Source organism: Anguilla anguilla, chromosome 1 (genome assembly GCF_013347855.1).
Source record: "Anguilla anguilla isolate fAngAng1 chromosome 1, fAngAng1.pri, whole genome shotgun sequence".
Classification (NCBI taxonomy): domain Eukaryota; kingdom Metazoa; phylum Chordata; class Actinopteri; order Anguilliformes; family Anguillidae; genus Anguilla; species Anguilla anguilla.
In genome coordinates, this window is record NC_049201.1 from 68,562,909 (window position 1) to 68,586,201 (window position 23,293).

A 23,293-nucleotide genomic window follows, 5' to 3' on the forward strand; every position below is an offset into this window, starting at 1 on the left:
ATAAAAAACCACCAAACAAAAGCAACTCCCTTTAGTATTAATCTATTAATTTGCCCAACAATTCAGGATGAAATATAAAAACAGTTTCTGAAAAAAAACTAGCTGAGAATGTGCTCTGACTTGAACAGGATTATTTTATTGATTTATTTTAAAAGTGATGACTGGGCATTTAATGTCAGCACACTTTGTAAATTAATTTCACATTGAGAGCTAAGGGGGTTTCACAAGTAACAGCTGTCAGTGGTCAGGTAGAGCACCTCCACCTTTGCAATCTACAGTATGTCATAATGAGCAGCAATTTTTACAGGTGTGTTTGCTTGCAGTAATCCCTTGCGCTATGACAATTTGATAGCAATGAATATTAGACAAATCAAAGTTTGTTCAATGTAAAACTCTTTTATTATGCTTTATTTCATATTGTTTCTAAGAGCAAAAGTAAACAGGGGTGTTCACCAGAACAAAGTTAAATTTACTTTTAATGATACTGTTTCATTGCGAGCACTTCCACTTGCTCTTGGCTTGCCACAAAATGATTGCAAGAAGATAAAAATGCAAATGAAAAAAAAAGAAAATGAAAAATAACCCAATCTGTTTATTTCAAAATAAGGCAAAACAGACAGAGTTAGAGAATTAAACATGCGAATAGCATGGCTATTAAGGTATTACTTGAGATAAAGAAATTAAAAAGAGTTTTTCATCCATCAAAAGCAAGTAATGTAAAGCTACATTGTGAGGTGGTTTTTAGATGGTGTTGCAAAGTTAGTTCATGTGAAAATCAGAAAGAATATGCTTCAAAATCCTCTAAGAATCAGGAAAAGCAACATTACCACTCTCCTGTCGAGTTGCACTTTAATTTTTTTAGATTCTAAGACATGAAGCCAACATTTGGCCAAGCAAAATGAAGAAGTAATCATAAATACATTCTGTTGGGCAACAGAAAAGCGTTCTCCTACCACTCCCTCGCTATTAAATAATGCATGGCTCCAGGGTGGGAAGATCCTGATACACACAACAGGCTCTCCTGATTCACTTACTGTGGAGACTGTCAGGCCCATGCCAGAGTCCCAGTGATGTAAATGTGAGCTAAAGCACCACATAAATGATTAGGCCTCACCTACCAAATGGGATTCTGGCAACAAGGGCAGGGCCCTGAAGATTAATTCCATTTTAAATGATACAGTTTGTCGTAACGCCAGTGCAAAGTCTGAATCACAACGCTAAATATAACCACTCCGGTAACTCTGTACAGGGACTTGAATAACACTGGGATGAACCAGATGAAGATTTCAGAAGTGTTTGGTTTATCATCCACACATTTATCCAGAAGATTGGAAAACATTATTTTAATGGCCACCAGATATAATTTCAATTAAAACGGACACACAACTAAATATAATTTTGATTCCTTATTATTTGAAGCAACCTTTTCATAATCACACACATGAATAAGGCATGTTTAATTCAGAAATTGTTTTAAAAGTTTTAATTTTCATCTTTTATTCTGTGCTGCACATGAACATAGAAATTTTGTATTTGGATCCAGTATATATTAAGAAAGGTATGGGAAAATATGATAAACGCACTTAAAATACAACACTCAACATTGTTGAGGCCTACTGTGATATAAATGTCCCTCTCGTGATATTTGCCTTTCGTTATTCACGATTGCTCTGCCCCCTTGTGGCTTGCAGCTGCACATACAAAAAAGCAAAAGTTCCAAGTAAATTGCTTAAATATCCCTTTACCTGCTCTTCATCCCTTTATGAATGGACTCAAAGCGATAGACAGCAGAACTGTCCAGACTATGACAGTAAAAGTCATTAGGCCCTTATTAAACAGATACATTGTAGTTGTAAAACCTGCCCAGAGGTCCTGGTGATGACAATATTAACATATGTATCTATCATCACAAACTGCCAGTTCATATTGACTGGTTTCCTGGAGGCTGAGCTGGCTCAAGCCCCTGAGAAAGAGGCAGGCATGCATGGGGGGGAGGGGGGGGTCACTCTTTGCTGGCTGGTTTCTGGGACTCCAATGTCTTCAGCCAAAGCTCCAGTGCAAACTTGGTACCAGTACTGACCCGTTCCACGTCCTCCCCCTCTGCCGGGGCCTGGTTGCACAGAACCGATGTGGGCAGGACTGATTCCCTGAGCCTGCCGTCCGGGCCCACCTCAGACACGCTGCAGAATGATAACGGAACAGTGACCTCATGCAATAGCACACTGGTGGTCAAAAGTTTAAAAAAGGGAAGCCACATTAATGACATGCTACATTAGAAACATGCCAACGGGTTCTGCTAAATTCTCCATTGGCACCTTCACTTGAGATGACTATGTTGCAGCTCTTTCCCCTCATTGAACATACAACACAATATTATTGTGGGGAAAGTGCTAAGAGGAGAGGAGGCAACTTGGGATACAAAGATTCAAAAACATAGTAGAGATATAAAACATGAGGAAATATGCAGTGCTCTCAAGTGATATTCAATGACATTCACTTTAACCTGCAGTAACCTGACAAATAATTATATGCACACATAAATAATAAAGACTGCAAATGACAGGAGCATTCTACCTTACAGTGTGCGGCAAGTCTGCTGGCAGCACCACAGAATCCTCTTCCCCATCCATAGCGGACACAATGGCTTTGACCAGTTCAGCATCCACCCACACACAACCACTGACCTCAGCAGGCTCTGGGCACAGGGCAGCCTAAAAGAGGGGGGGGGAGGGAGAAGTGATCAGAGCCAGAGGCACATCAGCCTTTTTTAAACCTACTGGGCCACTAAGACCACCTGAACTACTCCCTACTGACCACCGTCAGCAGCCAGTTCCCCAGGAGTGTCCCGTCAAAGCACTAACCAAGCTCAGTCCTGCTTGGCTTCAGCCGTCAGGCAGGAGAAAGTCACAGTGTGGTACTATGGCTGCTAGCAAAGCGGCTACTGCACACACATACACAGGCATACATACGCCTGTCCTTTTAAAGATGCATTTGGTTTATAGACATTGACAATAAATTCAATAATGCATTTCTCATTTCCATGTGCTCATCTTCATGGATTTTATTGTGATGTATATTAATAAAATGCATCGTTACCGCCCAAGGGGTACAACAGTCTGTATAATCCCCCCCCCCCCTTCCTTTACACTGGAGAGGACCGGATGAGGTACAGTGATTTGCATTACACACAAATAAAGACAAAGACAATCAGGCTCAGTACCTGGAGCTGCAGGTATGTGAGGGAACTGTGTACAAGAATATAGGTGACGATGTGATGTCTCTTTGGCAGGCCTCTGGATAACATGGGGGGGTACACTGACTGGAGAGCAAGATCAACACAAAATAAGACTTTTAATTACTGCTCAATATCATCTGATAGAGGTCAAAATGTTTTGGCTTTAATTCTCAATACCTGTTGAAATCACAGATTTGTTTTTGATGGTAAGATAGATGAGTTCTACGAAAATTGTACTGTAGAAACCACAGTTTAGATGGCCAAAAAGGCACACAACATGACAATAAATGGTTGACTTTTCACGTGCAGAAAATCACCAATTCATGCACCACTGTAAAATGCTGCTTTAGGAATGAGTGTCAGGGTATGGGACAACAGGCGTACTGCTGAAGGCGGAGTCACTCACACACCTCCCAGAGACCAAGTACCCGGGATGAGACGTCCTCTGGGTCCAGCTTCAGACCCGTTTCCTCCCTGAGCTCCCGGAGTCCTGCATCAAGCAGCTTCCACAGAGACAAGGCCTTATGATTACCCTGAAACAGCACTGCATCCACTCAAGCTTTCACAAAGACGGTGATAATAGGGGGCCCCTGAGATCTGATGCCAAGAGCCAACTCATTGCCAGAGAGGCTGTTCCTGTTTGAAACAACAGGGGACTCTAAATGAGGCTAATCTCTGTTGTTATTTGTATAATAGTTGTGTTATTGTGATATAAGAAAGGGGCATTTTCTGTTACTTTGACATTTTATGTTATCGATTTGTTTTTCCCAATGTGGAAGCTATACCCTTTCATCCAGTTCCACATGGCCACCTGCAAAACAGAAGAATGCATTTCACTCCAGGGTGACAAAGCTGTAGACCACGTCAAAAACAGATTATAATCTGGCATTGTCCTACCAGGTGGGACCCACACATTGGGGAAAATTCTCAGGTTCGCTGCACGTCGGGTCAGCAGCACCTTCTGATCAACTGACTGGAGCAGGACGGCAACGCCCACATCCACACCACGGCTCACCACGTCCGCTGGAAGCGCAGCGGCCTCCGTGTTCGAAAGCAACTTGAAGGGGCAGAAGGAAGCTCTCTGGGTGGCGGAAGCAACAACATACGCAATTCATATAGGGTCAACTGTGTTTACATTGCAATTATCTAGCTATTATACAAGTTATTTATCGCAAGCAACTAAAATAACTAGTTTCAATGACCACACTACCAATGGAAACCAAGGTATGGAACACTGTGCAACCTGTTCATCTCTCACCTTGAGGGGTACTTCAGTCCCTTCCTTCCCGTTCTCATGTCCGAACAAGAGGAACCGATTGTTTTCAAGAGAACAGCTCACCTTTACCTGGTCGTCTAGGCAACCGGCGAAATGCCCAGTTATACTCTATACAGACAGAACATTTAATAGGAGTAAAATATTAGCCGGTATACAGGGTTAATGAGCAGCGCTGAAGCGGATTGAAAAAACCTACGATGTCCATGAATAGCTTAATATCAATCACGTATAGCTTGCCCAGGTGCTGTTAGTTAAGTTAGCTGGCTAACAAGACAGATATCTCTAAGACGACTTAGTAGTAACGTAAAGGCAAATGTTTGCTACATAGCAGACAACAAGATGCATGGGTTACTAACGTTACAGCTAGCTAGAAGTTAGAACAGTTCACTGACCTGCACGAAACGAGCACATTGCGGAACGGAACTTTCCTTCGACAAATGGACTAGGATTTTTCTGACTTTTTCCATGATTACTCTCGCACATACAGCTAGCTATCACAGGAGTTCGGGTTTGAAATTGCTTACATGCTAGCTACAAAAAATGCTAAACAAACTATCTGAATCCGCGAGGCATCGTGGTGAAATTCATACTAATTCCGCTTTACGAAGAGCGGGTATGCACTGTAAGTGCCTCACATTACATCTGATCCATGCGTGCAAAGTAAATCAGATCAAGATCTCCAGTGCACGGGTCAAACGGACAGCCCACTTAGCTGACAAGCAAAATCGTGTTCCATATTCCAAAAAGAGAACTAACTGTTAACAGAACTAAATTTACAGATCTGTACGTATAATTTTGTGGACACCCCTGCTTTGCAACGCGAAATGGGCAAGTGAGCAGTTATTGGCTACCCTGGTATTACATGTTATTTTGCGTAATGTTGAACCGCCCTCTGTGTGCGCTTTGACAAAGGCAGTGAATTACAACAAGAATCACTTGCACCGTTTTGGTAGGTGGACGTGTGTGGAAAGTAACGCTGTTACTGTAACAGTAGCCTCGCGAGCCTGTCTCTTTTTTCAACACTAACTACAAGGTCGTCAGATGTGAACATGGGAGTGATAGTAAATTCTCCTTGAATCTTCACTGAGAATTATATTTCACTCTTAAATATCTGTGTTCATTCCAGCAATAGCACTGGAGCTCTATGCCACAATGGTTGATTCTGAGTTTTGAGGTCCAGCAGGAACTGTGGGGCATCTCTAGAACTGGGTATATGAGCAAAGCTGGAGACACCCTGAGTTTCATTAGCCTCCATAAAACGAGAGATGGGGAGTTGAAGAGGAGGATGGGCTGTTATTAACTTCAAAATTTGTAGAAAAATCTGAGGTTGTGTGCATTATAGTTACTGTATTCTCTTCCCACCATATAGACAGACAGACAAACAAATACACACACACACACACATTGAATTAGAAAAAAAGAATAAGACATTCAACAAGGATTTCAATGCAATCAGACAAAACAGTTTAATAAATTTCATCAATTTATTTTTTAAATGAAAAGAGCAATGTAGCTATGTTTTATAAAACAGTAAGATTATAGGATTCAGGCATATTGTGTAACATTTCATACATTCACAAAAGTTGTAGGAAAACAAATAAAAATGACAACCTGTAATACAATTTATGGCTCAATTTCATGTCTGCCATGATAACTCAGTGATTGAAATAATGTATCAAAAGAAAAAGAATTGGCAAGAATATGCATCTAAATAAAAATGGAGGAAAGATATACTCAAAGCAACAACAATAAAACAATAAATAAAACTGAATACAAAAATAAAATCTCTGAAATGTGCATAACCAGGAAGAGTAGCTGTTACCATTTGTAACAGCTAATGGGGATCCTAATAAACTAAACTAAACATAACCAAATTTACAATTTTATTAGGTAAATGAGCCAAAAAATCAATCCGCTAGCTCTGCCATTTGCAATTTCCCGTGTACTCACATGGAATATGCGCATATACAGACCTTTAAAAAAAAATTTTAACTTTGAAAGCACCAGCCCAGCTTATTGTAAAAGAAATTTGAGATTGTGGTGTTAATATTATCATAATTTATAGAGAACATATTAAACCATAAAATTCTCAAATTAAACCATTAAAATCACATTTAATTTCAACACATTTCTGCCATTGTACTTATACCATCGCAATTCTGGTCTTTAAAATATATGTGTTTGCAATTTAGATTGGTTTAGGTACACACAGTAGAAATCTACATTACATTGCTTAATTTCACACAGGGTGGAATGGGAGGTACAGGTCCCGTGGTTTACACAGGCACTGCAGGGAGCTCCTTGCTGTACCCAGTTGGAGTGGTGCAGCCCACAGTAGCTTCGATCTGCTCATGTCTCAGCACACTGCCAGGGGGTTGATCTTCAGATGGGGGGGGGGGGGGGGGGGGGCGGGGTGACACTATTTAATGTTGACTGTCTCTTCATATGTGCTGGCATAGCCCTGAAGGGCTGTTTTAACAGAACTCCTCTGATAAAAAATGTAGACTGCACTTGTCATCAACATGCACAGAGACACCACCAATAGAAGGGTGACGGCGACCATCTCACTGTAGTAACTCTTGACATCACTTGAAGGGACGGGCTTCTGAATTTGTACGAACGGCCTGCTCTCTCTCCAAGAGGAGGGGGTTTCATCGATTGGAGCGGATACAGCATCATCTGTCAGCTCTTTCTGCAGAGTGTCTGCTTCTGACACAGGCAGCGTCTGAATTTCCTTCCACACCTCTGTCACTTCCTCCCTCCCTGTCTCCGCCCACACCTCTGTCACTTCCTCCCTCCCTGTCTCCGCCCACACCTCGGTCACCACCTCCTTCCCTGTCTCCGCCCACACCTCGGTCACCACCTCCTTCCCTGGTCCCAGATTCGGTTTCACTGTTGTTCTGGGCCGGCTCTGTACGGGGGTGTGGTGAGGGGCGATGGATCGGGGAGATAAAGGCTGCTTGACTGTGATGACGGCCAGGGTCTCTTCGTAGCCGTTCTCCAGAGCGACACATTGATAAGTCCCCAGTGTGTGGGGAGTGGCTAGGAACCTCAAGTTGCCATTGTCCAGCTGCAGGAAGCTGTTTGGGTGATGGCTGCTGCCGCTGGGGTGTTTCCAGCGTAGCTGCGCCAGTCTGGATCTTCTGGGACAGTGGAGGCTCACCACCTCATACAACTGCACATATTTAAACTTTTCTGTGGGACCAGAAACAACCAACAATCAAAAAAGGACATCTGACATTATAAATACCGGTATGTAAATAAGTACAACACTTACTAACTCATGGACCTCTGATTTTGCTGAAAAAACTGGCTTCTGGCAGCAGTAATACTACTGCTCTGGGATAAGATGTTTCAGTATCTAGACCTATTCATGTCTTTGCCTCAGTTATACAGTACATTCTAAATCTACCTCTACTGCAGTGGTGTAGGCAATCAGTGATCAGAACCTGGGGGGGCTGTTCTACCAGCAGATCTGCCAAAATGTGAAACGCCGCACGCTTTCGTCACGTTTCCCAGCTCCACATCCTGGGCTCTGAAAGCAACACACCAACAGAGAAACATCAGTGTTTGAACATCACCACCCCCTGGCCCTGTTTGCACCACAGGATTGTATAACTGTACAGCAGCTTCCTGTTTTCTTTCATGCTATACAGGGTTGCAATACAACGTGAACCTTGGTTTAGATCTTCAGATCATAATTTCATTACTTCACATACCGTATGTTCTACACCTAAATATAGAAATGACAGTGTAGGATATTTATTCTGAGCTTCAGTTATACACTATATATTATTTTGCCCCTTAAGTCTCACATTCTCAGTCTGCAGTGCTGCTCTATCATGAAGCCTCTTTGTACTGTTTGGCATTAATCCCATCCAGGTGGTCATTCCTCACCAGACAAAAAGAGGTACTCACGCATTAGATGAGATGCTGGCCACTTCCGCACAGGCCTGTCGATTGGGGTCCCAGCCACAGAAGGGGTCGCGGGCCAGCACACACTCTGCACAGGTTGTGTAGAATGAGCAGTTGGAAACTGGTATCTGGAACACACCCTCGGAGGAACCCACGAACACCACTCCCTGTGACAGCAGAAATATCCATCAGGGCTGAGGATCAGGCCACCTACACTGGCTCAGCATACACTGTCCTTCTGCAGATCAGGAACTGTACAAAGGTTGATGACAATTGATGCCCTCACTATGCAAATAAGGTATGATGGTTCAGATATTTTTTTGGAGAGAATCATCCTCCCAGCCCAGAGTCAGGTTTCTATGAGCAAAAGGCGTTTTTTTAAATAAATAAATATAAAAAGTCAAAATTCTGAGTCCAAGTGTCCCACAGAAAAGATCACTGCTGACACTGACCACCAACGAATAGTCATGTGAGTCCAATGGACAGTAATCACATGACTGTGTTGTGGAATGATGCCGGCCTTTACAGTACATTCATCCTTATTGCTCGCCAACAATGCCTGGGAGACTGTTCAATACTATCTAAGAGAATATAAACTCTTTTCAGTGTTGCCCTGTGATAGACTGGTCTGTCCAGGGTGTAATCCTGTCTCTCGCCCAATGCACGCTGGGATAGGCTCCAGCACCCCCCGTGACCCTGCCCAGGATAAGCGGGTATAGATAATGGATGGATGGATGGAAGACTCACTGTTAATGCAAAGAAGAGAGGGATAGGATGTGATGGACAGGAAGGGAGAGAAGAAAGGGGTACCTTGGTAAGGGAGAGGAGGATATTTTTAACAGACTGTGGCTGCTTGAAGACCTGGATCTCCTCTATGATATGAGGACCTTGGTCTGACAGCACTGTTTTGTGAAGGAAGCCAGATTCTAGAAAAAAAACATAACCAAAGACCATCAAGCAAAAATTTTCACAGGAACAGAAGATTAACATAAGTAACAATATTTTTGAATATAAAAATGGTACCTGGAATTGAAGATTTCATCTGAAATCAGTTAGTATTGACATGAAACTGTTGATAAAGTTGTTCAATTGTTTGAATAACAAGTGTGTGTATGTGTGTGTGTGAGAGAGAGAGACCGATTTCTTTACCCTGTATTATCACATTTTGTTGGACAAGATTCTTTAGCAAAAGTTTTTTCAGTTGTAAACATCAGAAATTATATTTCAGGAAATGTGTTGCACATTATTGTAGGTAATTAATATATTGTGGTACAAAAAAAGAACATACAATGCTGTGTAAAACACGTATTGTTACCAGCCCATCTCCCACTCAACATGAATCACACAGGTACAGTATGGGAACTGACAACCTTAGCGTCACATCTACTGTAGTTTGTGTGGATGGGGACGTTCAGCCCTATGTCGTACCAGTGAGCAGGAAGAGCACTGTGAAGTTCTTTCCGCTGGCTGCTCGGGTCCTCTGGGCCAGGATCCTGCTGTAGAGCTGACTGCGAGACACAAGCGCCAGGCCCCGGTCCGCCGACTGCACACTGTCTTCTGCCAGGAAGTTATCTTTCACAAACCGCAGCTTGGTGTCTGAGGCATTGTGCAATCCACACTGTGCAGAGGCAGCAGAGATAGGGAGGAATGTAAGCATCAGCAATCCCTAAATGAACACTAAATAGCAGTTTAAAGATTGATGTATGTGGTTGTCTTAATATACTGTACATACAGACCTTTTTTCCAACAAAGAATTAAGCCAATCAAATTTCTATTCTAGCAGTAGGGGATCCAGAAGGAATCAACAAAGCCAAGCCTAGATGGTTTGAATGGCTTGTTTTGTTTCCTTCATTGGATATTCTTATGTGCTTTAAGTCTCTTAACTCGCATAGTTCCACTTCTCTTGGGAACCACAGACACTTGCCTTCCCTGGACTGGCCACCTTCTCGTTGTGAAGAGTATCAAATCGCAGTGTGCCCCGATTAAGCGTTTTGTAGCTTCCAGCGAACACATTTTTTACGTCCCCAAGTCGAAACCTGCACACTGCTGACTGCCCTGAAGTCACTGACCTGGTTAATGCAGAGAGACGCACAGAAAGCACATAAACAAGCCTTCAAGTTAGTGAAGCAAAGCTCCATGCTTCAGCACTTCTCACAAATGCTGTTGGATTGTAAATACTGTCACTCCATTTCCATTGCAACCCACAAGTGATGTATTAAGAAGTGTTGATCACACTTTTGTTTCACTTTGCAAGATAAGTACGAGTAAGAAGTTTTTTTTTGTTTTGTTAAAAAGGCAGTAAGAACATCCTGATTTTAAAAATAAGTATTGACATGTATTATTTGCCATAGATGCTGAATGGATTTTGAGAGACATAAAAGTCATAACTACTCACAATCTATTCCATTGCGATTGTTCGTTAAAACATTTAACCTCGTATTTTGCACAATTTATAGTGAACAGTTATTTACGTGTCTCACCACTGTGATCTGAAGACACCGTAAAATAGTGTGTCATCAGTAGGAGCGCCCTCTGGGGGTGGGAGGGTGACCATATCCTGGATGATATTGAATGGTAACTCTGTATCAGCCTGGCAGCGGAGCTGAGCCTTGGCAAAGGTAGTCCAGCACTTTTGCAGGATACGCTTCCCTCCCATATCACTCTGCCAGAAAACAAAAATATTCCAAAATTTAAACAAATTTGGCAATGAGGGTGAAAACAACACTGGATGAAATGGTGAATGATACAACCCTCCCCCAGATCAATGGTGTTGCTGCCCATTCTCACACTAAAGGGAACTTAATAGACCAGGCTTTGGGGATAACTCTCATGGCTGCTTTACTCCAGCTTGTGCAGTAATTACCTGTAATAAACCGTTGTCCAATAGCCTTTTGTCACTGACATAGAGGTTAGTAAAACAGGGAGTAATACATCTGGTTGAGAGGCCCAAGAGAGATGTGGCTTACCTTGCAGACCTGGGCGACACGAGGGACGGTGTAGTCATTGATGAAATCGTACTCCATGCCCGTCTCCCTAAAGAAGTAATAGACTTTGTCCTCACTGGGGATGAAGGTGGAGCTGATGAAAGTGGGCTCTGGCAAGACGGGAAATGATACAAGAGGCTCAGAGTGAAATGATACAATTAATAGAAAACAATAGAAAAACAACAACAAGACTCACTCCTGTCTTAAAGCTGAAGATAAAGTGAACGCAAGTTTGGGGCGTGCAAATTTTCAGGACTCTTTGGCACTTTGGCACTCTCAGGTGTAAACATGCCACAGACACTTCCCATAGTCTGAGTATATGACTTCAGTCAACTGGTATCCATTTTTAATAATAATAGTATTTAATAATAATGTTGGCATGCTTGACACTTCATTGCAAACCAGAGAAGAATTACTTACACATGACACTTCATTTCATCTTTAGAGTGCACATTTTGTTCAGTCTATAAGAAACCCACAATTATGGTCAGAGCACATTTTGTAAGATTTGGATGAGTGGACGTGTCTCTTTCATTAGAGAGAAAGAGACACGGGTCTGCATGAAAGTCCTCCTGTAGGCTCTTACCTGTCAGCCAGCCCTGTATGTCATCTAATTTGAGGTCTCTTTGCTTCCTTTCACTCAGGAAACGTGAGATGACTGGTCGGTCACCCAGAAAGTTGGCCATAGTCCCTGTGTACAGCTCTCCATCTAAAACACAGTAAAAACAAAAGTAAACACAAGTGAGAGATTCACAGCATACATATCTAATAATAAATATTTTCTGTGTATTTTATAATTGAGCGTTCCCAAGAACAATGCTCAGGAAACAATGGGTATTTTGAACAAGCTCTGTAATATCTCTTTTCCCCACAGCACAGACTGAGAAACCGCCCAGTTTTGTTGCCACTGAACAATTTGGCACAGCTCCACCTTCATCCCAGTCCCACCCGCATCTCACCGACAGCAATGGCTGTGTTCCTCTGGTGCGGGTCGAAAGGGCAGCGCCCCCGACCGTCCTCTGGTCTCAGCTTGGAGTTGCTCTGGAGGGCAAAAGCCTCTGTGTTCTGAAAGAGACAAAGACAGAGAGATGCAGTAGGGTCCATCCAGGAACCGAGAGAACATAGGAACTAACTCCAGCCTCGATCTCAGCATCAACCTTTAGTATCTTACAGGTGAGGGAACATTAGTGAGACAGAATTGTGCTTTCTGTATCTTCTCTCTATGTCCCTGTACGATCCCAGGACTGTAGTGGAAAAAAGCCATCGACAGCACCGTCAATGCTACAGTATCTCACTTAAATATTAAATGTAATCATTACCAGTTACAGCGGTGGATTACAATCCATCTCTGTAAACTAGAGGCAGTGGCTGCTCGCTGTACATACTGTATTGATATTGCTGAAACTGGATTGTTTTTCTCATACACAATTACAGTTATGTGAATCTGTCTTGTATAAAGTTGCAGATGTTTTCTTTGACAAGGTGATCTGAACATGTCGTATGTATTGGGGTTTTTTTTTACTTCCTATTATGTTTGGGGTCAATTTGACCCCATTCAATGTTTACTGTCTCTAATAATATGGTTACCATACTTTTTTCAGCTAGATATTTCATGACTTTTCTTAACTTTATGGGGAAAACATGGCAAACATTAAATTAACTGAAAAAATTGTTTTCAATGTCCTGTACTGATGTTGTACGCATCGGTGTTGTTGGGGTCATTTTGACCCCAAGCTCTATTGTTATATAAAACCATCATTTTGATCTTGTTTTTGTTGTGTTGGCTGAGGGCACTTTCACATTCATTTGTGTGTGTGTGTGTGTGCGTGTGTGAGAGAGAGGGAGAGGGAGAGAGAGAGAGAGAGAGAGAGAGAGAGATAGAGAGTTACAGAGAGAGAGAGAGCATGCGTGTGTGTGTGTGTGTGTGAGTGTGTGAGGAGAAAACATAGTTCCCACAAGATCTCTGATCATTCTCACAACATGGGGGAGGGGGCAAACTTATAATAAGGGCTGCACACACAGCCCTCTAAACCATTTCTCTTTTCATTTGTGCCTCAACTAAAGATTTTGAAAATGACCACCAGGCAGAGGCATATATTTTCTGCCACTGAAGTTCTGTCACCGATCTTGGAGGGTGAAAGTGATTTAGATGAGGATATGTCTGAGACTGAGGATAATGTTGAGGAGGACCCTGATTATTTGGCATCCTCCTCTGATGATGAGAATGAAGCCTTTGAGATATCACATTCTGACCCTCCTGTTGTTTCTCAACCGCCAGTAAACCGTCCTGTCATCTCTCAACAACCAAAAGACCCTCCTGTCATCTCTCAACCACCAAGAAATCCTCCTGTCATCTCTCAACCCCCAAGAAACCCCCCGTCATCTCTCAACCACCAAGAACTGACATGTTCACTTCCAAAAATGGAAAGCAACTATGGTCCGGATTTCCAATTGAAAGACAGGGTAGACTTAGTGCTGCTAATGCCATCAAAATGGTTCCAGGCCCCACCAGATATGCTAGCAGTCATGTACTAGACATAAAGCCTGCATTTGAACTCTTCATAACACCATGAATGCAAAAGGATATTCTTGAGATGACAAACTTAGAGGGGAGGAGTGTGTATGGTGACAATTGGAAAGAGCTGGATGTGACCCACTAGTAATCCTATATTGGGTTGCTTATTTTGGCAGGAGTGTACAATTCAAAAGGTGAAGTAACAGTAAGCCCTTGGAATGCTGACACTGGTAGGGCAATTTTTCCAGCCACAATGTCTCTGGAGACATTTCATGTTTTCTCCCACATTATACACTTTGATGACAGGGAAACAAGGCAGGGTCAACAGGAGCGTGACAAACTTGCACCTATCTCTGATATGAAGAATTGTTACCCACGGGTAAGGTGGTGTTATGTTCATTTTTTATCAAAACTCAATTCTGGAGACTAATTTACTTTTTATTGGTGTTTCTTCATTATTGAATAACTGTCATGTGTTACTTATTGATGTTCTGAAGAGTTTTCTGAACCTACACATTTGAAATGTTTGACATTTTTTATATTTTTTCCTGGGGTCGAATTGACCCCGAACATAACATGTTACTATGCTTGATAATAAAAGGTGTGTTTCTTTCCAAATGTTATTTTTCTTTTTTAATGAGCACTTAATACCAACATAAAGCCCTGCAAACACAAAAAAATTATTTGTTTTCCATTTTATGTCAATGAATGAGATTGTACGGTCATTTGCATATTTTGCAATAGTCATATAAAATCAATACTTGATGTATAAGGGGAGGATGGGGGGAGTCATGTTTTATTTACTGGGCTATTAAGATGGTCAGTAGAAAGGCCTAAAGTAGCTGAGAGAGAAACTTGGGTAACACTTTCAGTTACAATTATTTTCTGCAGGTTTATATTGCTGGGGTCAAATTGACCCCAAACATAAAAGTTGTTAGTTAATTTGAACATAATAGGAGGGTTAATGTTACATGCTGTCAAAGGCTTGCAATATCGTTGGCTCATTGGCTTTTAACAGGACAGAGGGAGGGAAGAGAGTGAAGAGCTAGAATAAGCCATGGGTTTTACTATGAAGGTGCAGGTGGGATTGAAGGCAAAGGTCCCGCAGGCGTAGATGTGAGTGGTGTTGAGGAACTGCAGGACCCGGACAAAATTGTGACAATCCGTCTGGCAAAAAGGAAAAAGCCAAGTAAGAGAGATGGGCATGTCTGTACCCCACAATTCACAATTTCATGTCTATTTTTTATGTTTTATGCCTTTGCCTGTCTATGCCCGAAGTCCAAAGTCCAACTTGAGCTGTAGTAGGAAGTAGTGGATGATCCCGGGCCCCGCCCCCCCCACAAAGTCATCCACTACTTCCTACTACAGCTCAAGTCGGGCTTTGGACTTTGGACTTTGGACATAGACATGAGCCGAAAATATCATATCACAAAAGTTGTGACTTTCAGTGCTCTGTAATGCAATTGCATTCTACCTCAATTGAACAACTAATGCGATATTCAACAGCTGGGATTCAATCAACATTTGTCTTTAACTTTGAATAACAATTAAAAGCAAAACTTGGTTTTCTTCTAAAACAGTTAGGCGAGTTCAGTAATCACAAAAAAATTGCCAAGGCAACTTGAAAGTCAAAGTTAAGGACAAGGGTTGATAAAATAAAATGGCCATTGTTCTCAGATCTTACCTCACTCTTTCCTTTCTGGGTACACTCCTTAAGCTCTTTTGTGGCTGGTGACCAATCAATCTGAAAAAGAATGCAGAGTCTCATGTCTGTTCCATCTATTGCTTGGAACACCACTCATATGTTGAAACCTGGTTGGGCTATACTGTACTTGTTCTACTCTAGCTATTACATCATTGACATAGTATATGACTATTCAAAGCAGCAGTTTGTTGCAAAGTGAAGATGTCTGACGAACATGGTCAGCAAACAGGTGGAGAGAAAAAAAGAGCCTCCAAGGTCAGGTGTTTCTTAATACTATTACTTAATACCTAATACTATACTAAGACAAATAAGGCATAAAACTTAAAGACAGAGCCACCTTGCTCCTTATCTCCATGGCGCCCGGCTGGCTGACATCCAGAGAAAGCACTGCATCTCTTGCTCCCACATACAGTGTGGCACCGTCATCACTTAGCAACAGTGTGGTGGTGTTCTCGATGCCAGGACTGGTGAAATGGATGACAGATCTACCTGAGTTTTCTGGGTGACAGGTAAGAAACAGAAGAAATAATGAATAACTGGCATCCACATATGAATTCACTACTGGTAAATTATACCTCAGGTTTTTTTCTGAACCTTAATTTTTATTGTTTACGACTCATAAACCAAGCAGGTGACCGCATGCATATAAACCGTCCATGCATGGCAGTACTTATTGGGTGGATACCTCAAACAAAGCTCATTACTACTATAGCAGTGTATGTCAATAGCAGCTCACCAGACAGTAAGATGGGTACTAGTACGTGAGTGGATTCAAGTGTACTGTGTCCCTACTGTCACTAGAGGGCAGCTTCATCAGCGAAAAACTGTTGTGCTCTGAGGCACAGAGAGCTTTTTTTCATGTTAACTTCATTCTATTATTAATATGCATTCAGGTTCCACTAGGTGAGATAATGTACTTCAGCCACACTAGAGCACATGCATACAATGCACAAATTCAATTAATCAAAATGAAGACTAAGGAAATAAAATGACCACCATTCATTTACTGAGGTGATATTCTGTCAGTGGTATTGTTTAAATATCTGACGTCTGACTGTAATGTCATTATATATTATACCTTCTGCACAAATACTGGACCGATTAAGGATATTTTGAAAAGCTATTGGGGTATTTGAAAAGTGAATGTTTTCTGCTAATAATGGCTTTGAATCACAGAGGCTGACACCATGCATTCTAGAATTTATCTGTGTTTTTGATGCTAATCTCACGATTTGTAAAGAGTGGAAAGTTTGATAAGCGTTGATAGTTTACCGCAGTCAATATAGAGTGGAAAGTGACATATATATACCTAGTTCTTGAAACCACTTTATTTCCGATCACGTGAGATCATTTGCAAGTTATTAATGTCCTGCTGTATACATGTACACCCTGCTCCAGTTCAGCAGCCCGCAGAAAGCATGCTTTCTACAATGCTCACCACTGAAACATTAGTGTAGCACGAAACATGTACTGCACCTCATTGCGCACTCATGGAACTAGCAGTAATGGGAAACTGTAGCATGCTATGTGTGGCAAATGGAGCCTGCATGAGATTTATTGCAGTTTATTGTTCAGAGCGCCATTTCCGAAGCACAGCTAGCCTTCGTTGCAGTTCAGTGAACCGTGCTATTGCTGGACTGTTCGATAAACTGAACTGTGCATGATTTAAGACAAGATTTAAGCTCAACATCAATGCATTGAATTATATCTCACTGAATAGCACTCCCACTGGATTTATTTGAGTTGATTATGGATTGACAAGGATTCATGGTGTGACGTGATCATAAGATGGTGGTTCTCTGACAGCATCTGCCAACCAACATCTCGCCTCGTAATCATGCCTGTGGTGCACACCTGATCAAGCACACGCATAAAGATATGCGGGGAAAGCTTAAAAAGAAACAGACGCAGGCATGACCAGTTCATGAGCACATGAGTTTACTCAGTGTGCTGTGGTTTCCCTGACCTTTCAGGTCCAGACCTGACTGCCTGCAAAAGGCAAACTGCGTAGGGTGCATGTTCTGCGCTGTAATGTTCGTCAGAGACAGTACACTCCTGAACTACCTTAGTGGGGTACACCTTTGGGATGCAAGCACAGCACACTGCAGGATGAACACACGTGATCACCAAATGTACTGGTGCCTAATTAGAACTGAAATAACTTTAGGTTCAAATTTACAGGGTGAAAGAGGGAGAGAGAGACAGAGATAAGCACACATGAAAGAATGAAGGAGAAAGCTTCAAGCTATACGTCCTGCTTGTGTGTTCTCTCTCTGACGCATCAGAACTCAGAGACAAACCTTCAGAGAAATATGGTGAATGACTTTTCATTCAAAGCCCAGGGGTTGCTGCAATACAGTAGGAAAGGTAGCAATAATATTAATAATGTACCATCCAGTCTGCAAGTATATGGACAGTATATGATCTCACCTTTTGCTTTTTATCTGAGGAAATGCCATTGCCACCACCCGTGATGTTGTTTTTGACTCTGCCCTTCGGATAATTGTATTTTAAATGAAACAATGAATATGAGATTAAAGTGCAGACTGTCGGCTTTAATTTGAGGATATTTACATGAATCACTCGATACGGATGTAATGTGCTGGAGAACAGCGCCATAGCAACAGAAATTGTGTCACTGCCCAAATACTTACGGACAGCACTGTTAATGCTACAAATTGGGATAGTAAAGTGTTGCAATTGTGCGAACATTTAGGATATAAGGATATTTTAAGGGATTGATCAGTTGGGGGTGTTCACTTTAGTGGATAAGCAGTGAGGAAAATCTGTAAAATCCTTCGCATACATGTAAAACTGGGTCAAAATAGAAACTTCCTGTTCAGAGAAATGAGACTAGCAAGCGCAGCATTATATCCTCATTCCTGGCGTCAGTCATGGTTTCAGAAATGAGAAGTGAGAAAAGAACAGACAGTCAGAATGGCCACATTGAGTCTGACAGGACCCAGAAATGTGTGATCTCAGGCTAATTGCTGCTCTCTCTGCAATCCATTTTACATCAGCCTTATCAGCCAACCACGCACTAGAAGGATGTTGCCTCTGGGACTGAGTGAAAGTCTGAGATCCAGGTTATCCAACAGGGGTGACTCATCTCTTCCCCTGCGGTTACTTACCTGCGGGCGCACTCTCAAAGCGAAATTTTCATTTCCATCAAAGCCATAAAATTCTCAGTTCTCCTCTGCATTGACTGTAGAACAGCCTACATTATAATTAACCGTTAGAGCACCTACACCTCCAGTCTTATTATCTTGGACAGAAGTCTAGAAACTAATATTATCCTTTCCCTCACCTATAACAATACTGTCGTCACAACAATGCATTTCAAAAAACAATTCCTGAAGGAACAAGCAGAAGAACGCCTATGTAGTGATAAAATTATAGATCTGTAAAGATATTGAACTGTGTGAAACACAATATATTGCTTTTTGCATTGAAGGCATTCAAATTTCAATTTGAATTTGAATTTGGCACCAAATTGCTTGAATTTGGCACCAAATGAAGGGGGAATAAATGATGAATGCGGAAATGTTTGTGCAAATGTTCTTACACAAATGCTTTGTGAATGAGGCCCAATTACTCTGGCCAGGGTTTAATTAAGTAACTCAAAACCAGTAAAGAAATGGTACTCTGCCAGCTCCACAGACAGGCGAAAAGGATGACTGAATTCATTACAAAAAACGAGCAGTATTTCTGTCGTTCATAAACTCACTAAGCTCATTAAGCTCCTGAGACAGCAGACCGGCCCTGTGCCAGGGTTATGAGGTTTCACAAGGGCCCGTGGGAGACACAGGGCACGAAAGCGTGCTCATTTCTGCACAAACATGCAGCCAAGCAGGCTAGTGCAGAGGGGGTGATCACGGGTGGTGGAGGTGGCATTTCCTCAGATAAAAAGTAACGGTTGAGATCATTTTAAAGAGATGCACTATGATACACCAGGCCGGCCAGCGAAGGATAGCCCCCCCTCTTTGTAACCAGGTTTCTACAGCATTTTTTTCCAAACGGGGCTTGTTTTCTCACCTCCGTTTGAGTGTTGCACTTCCCACCAAGGAGTATCTGACCTCGTTTGCTTGCTTTTTGGGGGTTTTCCCTGGCCAGTTTTTATTTCCTTCTGTTTCTCTGTCAAGAGCCTTTTGAGATATTTGTCTATAAAAAGCGCTACACAAATAAAATCGATTTGATTTGACACAAACTGATTTAGCGAGTTGTATGTAAATTGGAACATGACCGCGCATGTCTTTCGGTAACACGGACAGCTACTCAGCTATAAGAATTCAGAATATTTAAGCCATTCTGGTTGTCTTAGCGTAGCAAGAGAGAGAGGGGAAAGGAAGAAATAAGACGGTACGTAACAGTTTGTCACCCTTTAAGTATTAATGTTATTCTTTGATCTCAGGTTCCATGATATGTCCCGAAATGTTTATTTATTTATTTATTTATTTTTTACATTTTTAAAAAACATGATGCATAAATTGGTTTCAGACAAAATCACTTTCAAAAGAATAGTGACATTAGATTTTCCTTAAAATCAGGATGCAGTACACTGTTCGCTTGTTGTTCTCCATTCTGACTTGGCAAATACAAAACCCACGTTAATTGACTAAAGACAGGGGCAGAACAGGTAAGTGCAGAAGGGCAAATGCAGTTATGGCAGACAGCAGAGTTCATTACAAAAAACTAAGACACATTAATGACAAGAACCATATGCAAACATATTGAGCATTCTATGTAGCAGTTTTTAGGAACTCATACAATACTGTTTCTGTCACATTTTCATATGTACAACATGTCTACACACTTAAGCTAACTTAGACTTATTGAGGTGTTTTCATTAGTTGTTCCAGAATCAGGTCAGAATTGTCTCCACCTTTTATGAAGTATGCATATACATGGTCCACGCATGGCAGGCTCTGCATTTCATGGTATGCAAGCAGGAGAAAGTTAAAATATTCGAAATAATTCTGCCCCAGAGTAACATTTTTTCACTTTTGATTTTTAAATTGCTAATGCATGGTCAAGTTCTTTCTCACAAATTGGTTATTTGCTTGAATTCGTTTCTACATAAGCAAAGCACTCTACCATCCCTCAGTAGCTACCGTCTCCAATTAGATTGATATTTAACCCTGTTTATTATCAGATATTTCCCATTCGGTTGGGAGGAGTGTTAACCTTGACCCTATTTCAAAGTTTGCTACGTACTAGTTTTTATCTCACACCGAATCTCGTCTCCTTACGACCCGGGGGCACCGCTAAAGGCATTAAGCAGACGAACGCAGCGAAGGCTTACTGCTCACCAGCGGTGAAAGACGTTCGGGGGATGAGGAGTCCCTCGCAGGCGTCTAGAAGCCCCAGCAGGACCCAGACGTGCCACGATGTCGGCGCCCAGCGTGCCATGCCGACGGGCGGAGGAGAAGGAGAGGGGAGCGCGTGAACAGAGACGCAGAGCAGATGGAGAGCGTGTGGATGCTTCAGAGGTGACGGGGCCTTTGGAAAACTCTGAGCAGAGCTCTCAGCCTCTGCCACTTCCTCTACTCCGCCAGCATTAAGGCCACCACATCTTAAGACAATGGGGGAGGGAGATGAGCGGCCACAAACTCTCAACACGCAGCGCTGTCAAACATTAGAACGGTTAGAATTAGATCAGTTGTGTCTTCAACAATTTCACAATATTTACGTTCTGAAATGGTAAAAAGGTGTAGCGTACTGTTTAAAAGCTGAAGATTCTGTTCAGACACGTCATATTTTACTCCTACTATTATTATTTTATTATAGACTTCAAATTTGGACTTTGAAAATGTTACTGGTATGAACTTCATCTTCTAAGTGGCTATATGCTAGAGATGTTTGACATTTTTTAAATGTTCCTTTCATTCAGTACAAAACTGCACAGGTGAATATGTAACTAAATAGTCAAGTGAAAATCATTTCAAAGGTGGCTGTGGCCTTGATCACAATAATGACTGTTGAATTACAAGACCAGACAGCAGACTGGAAATAGACATAGCCATCAGAATGCACTGCAAGTTTCATTTGAACTTTGCTGAAAATACATTGTGCCTGAGACATGCGATGTGTGTTGTGGTTTCTTCTTATAGCTATTGCAGTGTCTGTATTGGTTGACCAGGTGAGAGCAAAAAGCCATTAGGTAGGTCTCAAAGGAAGAGTATTTTTGTAACTCACACTTCCTCCAACCACCATATATTTATTTACACTCACCAAAATTTTCCAGAAATTACATCAGAGCAGAACTAAGATGAATACCTCACTTCTGCAGCCTCCATCTTAGTTACTGCTGCTCGAAGCAAATGTGCTATATGTGATCATGCTTTCAATTCATCTTCTGTGTAGGCACCAGACTCCTAGAACCATATGGGGCCACTGTGTAGAGTTTATCCTAAATGAAACAGGAGGCAGTCAAGACAGCAAAGACAGATTTAAAGTTGTTCGTGTGTAACAAGATTTCATGTGATTTGTATTTGTGAAAAACATTTTTAAAATCTTATTTAGCAAAATAGTGCAGGGTGGATTCACACATGCATGCAATGATGTACACTTTGATATTGCATACTGTTAATGTGTTGTCAAAACAAAATTTCAAGTACTAGTTAGAGGCATGTTTTACGGACATTCTGGTATATAAAAACAACAGATCACACAGATCAGAAAAGGGGAAATAACTACATAGACTAGTAACTCAAGAGTCATTTATATCTAACCACTTGCAAGCACTATTTCTGACCAAAAAAATCTATGAGAGGAAAGAAATCTAACCTACATCTGAAAAAACACATTCAGAAATTTGGATACAGACCTCAACCGAAAAATAACTACTATTAATTGTCTTGGAGTTTCATTGTGTTATTAATTTTATTTACAGGACATGGCAGGGACATTGAGGATCAGAGTAGTAAAAACGCTTTCCTTCACAAAGAGTAAACCTTGCAAATATCTACCCTCCATTTCACATGTGCGACAAGTACAACGCTCACATCTTGCTACCCAGTAAAGCCATGTGATAAGGCAGCTTCCTGTTTGAGTGTGGCTTAAAGGGTTATGGCTGTGATGGGTTTGTTTTAGCCTCCCACAGCGATTAGTGAGTCTTCAATTCATCTTTCACTGAGACTTGATATTAAGAAGGTTCTTCTAGATGGTGACCTTAATTGGGATTGGGTGTCTTCAACTGTTGAAAACTTCAAATCTGTCTGTGACTGTTTAAACTTCACACAGTTGTTTCATAGTCCAACCCAACCAAATACAGTACTTCATAACAATAACAAAGTAACAGTTGGGCTCTGAGCAGTAATCACCATACTGTGAATGAAATCATGGGACTTCTAAATCTTTACTCTGACCACCATGGAATAATTGGCTACAAATTATTTTAAGCTCTTCACTTCAAGAGAGACAATGAGAATAAAAAGCAGTTCGGGCATACAGCAGCCACAAATGCCGACAAAGCAACCAAAATAAGTCGGAACTGATCCCTGTACCTGAAACCAAACTAAAACCAAGAGCTCTCTATGACTAGGCAGACCGTCTCACCACTTCCATGGACTGTACATCTTCTTTTACTTTGTCCAAGTTGTTGTAAGGCCACCTTCTACTACCCCCTGGTATACTCACTAATCATTGTGTTTTCTAATAGCTA

General features: G+C 41.6%; 2 protein-coding genes across 7 annotated transcripts; both read right to left on the reverse strand.

Annotated features, from left to right (window-relative positions):
• Positions 1–379: 379 nt before the first annotated feature.
• nudt17 (nudix (nucleoside diphosphate linked moiety X)-type motif 17) lies at positions 380–5,336 on the reverse strand. Of its 5 annotated transcripts, none has more exons than XM_035432442.1 (8): positions 4,904–5,335; positions 4,494–4,619; positions 4,133–4,292; positions 4,021–4,046; positions 3,646–3,738; positions 3,221–3,319; positions 2,575–2,711; positions 380–2,180 (listed from the first exon to the last, which is right to left on the reverse strand). In XM_035432442.1, the coding sequence occupies exons 1-8, from the start codon at positions 4,976–4,978 to the stop codon at positions 2,003–2,005; spliced, it is 894 nt and encodes a 297-aa protein (XP_035288333.1). In that variant the 5' UTR covers positions 4,979–5,335; the 3' UTR covers positions 380–2,002. The 5 variants fall into 5 exon arrangements, with proteins under 5 accessions (XP_035288333.1, XP_035288323.1, XP_035288314.1 ...); XM_035432432.1 differs by having other exon boundaries at positions 4,133–4,316; positions 4,494–4,588; positions 4,904–5,334; XM_035432423.1 differs by having other exon boundaries at positions 4,133–4,316; positions 4,904–5,332.
• Positions 5,337–5,981: 645 nt separating this feature from the next.
• Positions 5,982–21,230, reverse strand: LOC118235247 (semaphorin-4A). Of its 2 annotated transcripts, XM_035432410.1 has the most exons (15): positions 20,940–21,230; positions 15,968–16,128; positions 15,610–15,669; positions 14,994–15,092; positions 12,370–12,475; positions 11,997–12,119; positions 11,393–11,520; positions 10,907–11,088; positions 10,351–10,495; positions 9,855–10,044; positions 9,237–9,352; positions 8,430–8,593; positions 7,961–8,046; positions 7,291–7,706; positions 5,982–7,254 (listed from the first exon to the last, which is right to left on the reverse strand). In XM_035432410.1, the coding sequence occupies exons 1-15, from the start codon at positions 21,037–21,039 to the stop codon at positions 6,931–6,933; spliced, it is 2,400 nt and encodes a 799-aa protein (XP_035288301.1). In that variant the 5' UTR covers positions 21,040–21,230; the 3' UTR covers positions 5,982–6,930. The 2 variants fall into 2 exon arrangements, with proteins under 2 accessions (XP_035288301.1, XP_035288292.1); XM_035432401.1 differs by having other exon boundaries at positions 5,982–7,706.
• Positions 21,231–23,293: the final 2,063 nt, after the last annotated feature.